At 53.9% G+C, this 5,053-nt stretch overlaps 1 protein-coding gene across 1 annotated transcript in view; it reads right to left on the bottom strand.

Annotated features, from left to right (window-relative positions):
- Window positions 1-46: 46 nt before the first annotated feature.
- AURANDRAFT_70970 (hypothetical protein) overlaps window positions 47-5,053 on the bottom strand; it is a gene marked incomplete at both ends in the record, with an annotated part of 7,384 nt that continues 2,377 nt past the window's right edge. Inside the window, 4 exon segments of the mRNA XM_009035595.1 lie at window positions 47-108; window positions 1,881-1,889; window positions 1,909-1,964; window positions 2,255-2,258. Of these exon segments, the coding sequence (XP_009033843.1) occupies window positions 47-108; window positions 1,881-1,889; window positions 1,909-1,964; window positions 2,255-2,258 (131 nt within the window).

Below are 5,053 nucleotides of genomic sequence, written 5' to 3'. Positions count from 1 at the left end.
AAGATGAGCTGCTATTTATTATTGCAGCCCAGTCGATACTCGCTCCTTATGCTCCTATCTGGCCGGCGTTGCTGAAGCAGCCCGCCGGCGGAATTCTTTCTGAGAAGCCTGAGGGGGGCATAGGGTAAACTGGAGGGGCGGCGGCCATGGTTAGAACCAGCGGTTTGTCGTGACTCATGATCCCCCCGGACGATAAGCGAGCGCGTTTGGAGATATATATATATAGAGAGAGAGAGAGACATCAAGGCCCGTCTATATTCTTTGCAGCCACAAATAAATAAAAAAAAATACTTCTATGGGCGCGCCCAGCCCTATGGTTGTTTTCGGCCTTGGGCCTTGAGGCTCACCCTACCTACCCTTTGCAGTGCGCGCGACGATGGTCGTTTCCATTGTCACAACCCGGGGTTTACCGGCAAGTACGTCTAAACAAGCCCAGCAAAGTCCCACGCCCACCCGTGGGGATGTTGCAGCGATCGGATGGCGTTCGTCCGACCCCTAGAGGAAATCCAGCCCAAAACCGACTCGGTGACCCTTACGCGACGACATACGACTCATTTTTTGCGCTCTAAAGGGCCGCCCGCACGTTGCCATGACCATGCGCGACGGTCTGGCCAAAAAGACCGCGCGACGGCATTGTTTTCTCGTCGGCGAAAAAACGCCTCTCGGCCACCGAAAACGACCCCGAAACCGTCGGCGCGTCGCGGGACGTCGACGGGTCCCAGGCTCGCAGGTGTTGTGGTAGTCGAGGGCGGCCTCCGCAGCGGTGAGAGATCATTGGAACCGCCGTCATCGATGCGAATCGCCCGCCAGCGTCTCGCTGCGCGCCCTGAGCGCCAGTCCGCGGTCGAAACACGTGCGTCGGGATGATGTTCGACGCCGCGCCCCGTCCGCAGTACTTTCGTGCACCCTCCGAAGCGCTCGGAGCAGCCGAAGTAGTCGCGCGCGACGCGGAAGGCGGTCCCGTCGACCGACCTCCACTGGTTTGCACTCAGGCTGCGGAGCGCACGTGCTGGTTTCGCGACGCGTTCGACTTCCCGCGCAGAACCTCATCGCCTGGGCCGACAAGGACGAGCAGCCCGACCCCGAGGCCACTGACGACGGGTCCTACGACGACCGCTCCGTGCGGAGACTCGTTGCCCCCGGCAGCGACATCACTGACGCGTTAGTTTAGTGCAGGTGATATAGCCGCCAGGACATATTATTAAGGAATGATACAAGATATAGAATGATATAGTTGGATTAGGAGCTGGGTGTTGCCTTCAACATGGGCTCCACCCAGCTCGGGGACTAGCCTAGTCTAGGACCCCCAGGAAAAGAATAGGGCCGGCTGGATAGGAGGAGATTTTCCTGGGGTGCGCTCAGGCGCACAATAATAGAAGAGGATGTCAGCGACAGACGATACTCGTACTCGAGTACGGGTTATATCTTCTGTCTCTCTCCTCTGTATCCTGAATATCCTGGCTGATATATCCTGGCGGCTATATCACCTGCACATATTAAGGAATGATGCAAGATATAGAATGATATAGTTCAAGTTGGATTAGGAGCTGGGTGTTGCCTTCAACATGGGCTCCACCCAACACGAAGTCAGCCCGAAGGCTCACTCCGCTACTCCCACCTACCGACAGAAATGCATCTGGACCTTCGCCGCGTCCACCGCGGACCGGCGTCGTCCCGTGCATAATCCTTGTCCCTGAGTCTCTCGAGCCTTCTGCTCTCGAACCTCTCCGACCCGTATGGCAAAATTGTTGAATTATGCCCCCGCCAAGCCGGGTCGGAAGTCGTATTTAAATGTTCAACAAAACGCTCACTTGAAGGGGAGTATCACTGGCACCCCAGAGTATTCGTCTTCAGATTTTGTTTTCGTCCTTGATAAGGACCGTATCGGCCTGCAAAAAAAACATTTACGGCGGTACATGTACAATACATATGTTTCCGGTAGCGAGTCGGTGAGTTTAGACCACCTATCATCGTCCAGCTAAATAAAACTGCCGACTGTGGTGGTCCTCTCCCAGCTCGCCGCTTCCCCGGGGACCGGGGTGGCGCGGCTTTTTTTTTTTATACAGCTGGATGCGGCGGTCAGACTACCAGCGTGAAGCTAGCCTGGCTATGCGGGCTATGTAGGGCGTGGGCATGGGGCCGGGGGGCGCACGCCGGAACTGGATGCGGCGGCCCGACTACCAGGGTCCCGCAATCAGCGTGACTAACTCTTGGCTGTATCTGAGGCATCGTTACCGGCACAGTGGTCCCACACAAACCTATGATAGCGCCGGGGAAATCAAAGGGGACCTCAAAATAGATCGAGATCAAACACCAAAAATGCTCGGAATTGAACGTATCGTAAACGTAGGGAAGGACTGGGCTCCTTGGGTCAAACGCCTGATATAGTTCTTGATTTGAATAAAAGTGACCTGTGCCTTCGTTGAAAAGATCCGAGAACGGAAGAATGTCGTGATGGTCGTGCCCGTAGCATGAGTTGGTATTAACCCATGTGTGGTTGAACCGTCGAATTCATCTGAAAGGCGCATGTACGCCCAAAGTCGGTCAAAAATAGGATGGAGAGGCCAGAAGAGGGGATCATTTGCGGATGCGCCCGTTGCCTACGCATGCGCACAGAGAACACCTCAACACGCATGCGACTACACAAAAATATATTGCACCGTAGGTGACCATCGCCCCTAGCTTGCCCGCATGGCATGCAAATTTGAGGTACCAGCCAAGGAAACGATCAAGCCCTTGATGGCCAATGGTCACCTCCCAAAAGTATTTGGTCGTGCCTGGCTGCTTTGTCTCTACTTCTGTAAAAAGTTTGTGGATGTAGCCTGACGCTCCTACATCCTCGAGAATTCCCCATTTCTCTTCCGGCGACAGCTTCGCAACCTGCAACGCCGGTCTCTAACACTCGCTCTATAGGGGACCACAAAGTTAATTGACACTGATCTCAACATGATCAAGACTTGGACAGGAACATGAGCAGTTTGAAAAGGCTGTGTCTTCGCTACAGTAAAGAGGACACTTCATGAATTTTTTGTTCCACATTTTGTTCCAGATAGGCTTAGCCTTGCAGCCAATCTCACCGAGAAGCTTCTGGTATTCGGATACGTAGGTATTGGCGAGATCTTGTGTGAGCATCAGGTCCGAATGATTTGCGCTGAGGCTCACAACTTCAGCTATTTCGTAGGCGCAGTCCCAGGAACCACCAAGGATGGCATGCAGGTCGCCATGCAGCTCGTCTTCCATACACTTGTGTAGATCTGGAAGATTCTCGGCCTTGAGACATCCGATCATTTCGGGACAACCGGGGAGGGGCATCGTGATAGGGAGGCCACAGAATGTATGAGCACGCGTGACAAAATGTGAAGGATCGTTATTGATCGTAGAGGTAACACGGCCATAAGAGTTTCGCACTGGCCTCGAGAAATTAGTGGGCACAGGGACTTCCTGGAAGAAGGTTGAGGCCACGGTGTTGTCTGGACCGCCTGGATGAGCTGAGCCGAACCAGTCATTGGAGAAGACAGCGGCAGAATCCCAATCGGTGCCAAGTAAAGCTGCATCAAGAGTGTAATCCCAGTATGGCTGTGTTACTCTGGCGTCCACGGACTGCAGTGCCTGCTCGAGCTCCAAGGTGAAAGCGGCATGGGATGTGATGAAGCTGAGGCCTCCGTGAAACGGAGAACACTCCTCAGTGTGAATGTGTTTGACTGCAAAATATTCCAGATTCGCAAACTTGCTTCCAAAGCGGCGGCGGCCCTCGTCGAGGGGCACTGTGGACACAATGCGCATTGCCTCAAGGTAGCGAATCTTGTCATCGGATGTCACCGCCCGCATCTCCCGACGTACGTATTTACACATCAACGTAGCTACGTATGTGTCTACGTCAGTAAGAGTGTCGACGGCAAGCCGCCGGGAGTTTGGCAGCTCGATGGCGAGATCGTAGATCTGTGAGACATGTGTAAAGTTGAGGTCGACATCACAGCCACGCTCAGATCGTGATATCAGAACCTGTGGCGCAGTTTCAGGGGCTAGATCACCGAGCATACGATGCTGTGCACGTGCGGGACTCGCGTTGCCGCCTGCGCCTCGATTCACACGTCGAGTGTCTGTTCCCTGGAAGGTGACACTCCAAATTGGCGTGCGTGTATTGTCCAAGAGATGTCCGTCTCCATCACATGCGTCGCGAAACCGGATGGTTGTCGTCTTGTGTGGTTCAACAATGTAATCCCACGGGTAAAGCGAGGGCCCAGAGACCGTGGAGTAACCCGAGGTTTGCACGTCCAAGGAGGCATCATGGCGCATCGCTGTCGAAACCACCTCCAGGGTGGACGAAGGTGATGGTGGGCTCGTTGGCACGAGGAGCTGATTTCCAAAATCACGGATGACCCTTGTGTTGGCAGCGATAGATACAGCCGAGGAATCAATATCAATGATATTGTACAAGTCCCGTGTCCCAAAATCCGCGAAGTAGGTCGATGATGACTCCTCAGCAGCAGAAGCAAATGTGGCAGAAAACTCGCCGGCGGTAAGGGCTTTGGTTAAGGTTGCTTGGACCTGCTCGCTGAGAATCCCGCGCCAATCATCAGTCGCTGGGTCTACATTATCGTGGTGCACGATAATTTCCACAGTGAATGTCATCTGGACACGCGGACCGCTAATCGTCGATATGACCGTATAGCACTCACTTGAATACAAATTAAAATGGGATAGCATGGCTGAAACGGTTTTCCCCAACAATGCTATTTCTGTATTACCCAGCTTGTCCACTGACACATTCTCGAGCACGAGCGATGATTCCACGAGAGCTACCTCAACAAGTGCTGTGTCTGCGTGCTCATAGGAGTAGTCGTACGAGTAAGATAGCATCATCGCTTCCAACTCACCACCGTCGCCTATTTGTGATGGTGCGCGCGTTCGTGACCTGTGGCTACGAGTTTTCGTCTTTCCCGTGGAAAGCTTTCCCGTGGAAAGAGGGATGTCGTCGCCCTCCTCGCCTCCGAGGAAGCCGAAAGTTTCCCCGTACGGGTATGAGGCAGGCAACTGAGGTGGCACAGCCGAG

The sequence above is a fragment of the Aureococcus anophagefferens genome, assembly GCF_000186865.1.
Source record: "Aureococcus anophagefferens unplaced genomic scaffold AURANscaffold_3, whole genome shotgun sequence".
Classification (NCBI taxonomy): Eukaryota; class Pelagophyceae; order Pelagomonadales; family Pelagomonadaceae; genus Aureococcus; species Aureococcus anophagefferens.
Note: the sequence above shows the minus strand (reverse complement) of the source record. Positions and strands in the feature narration are given on the sequence as shown.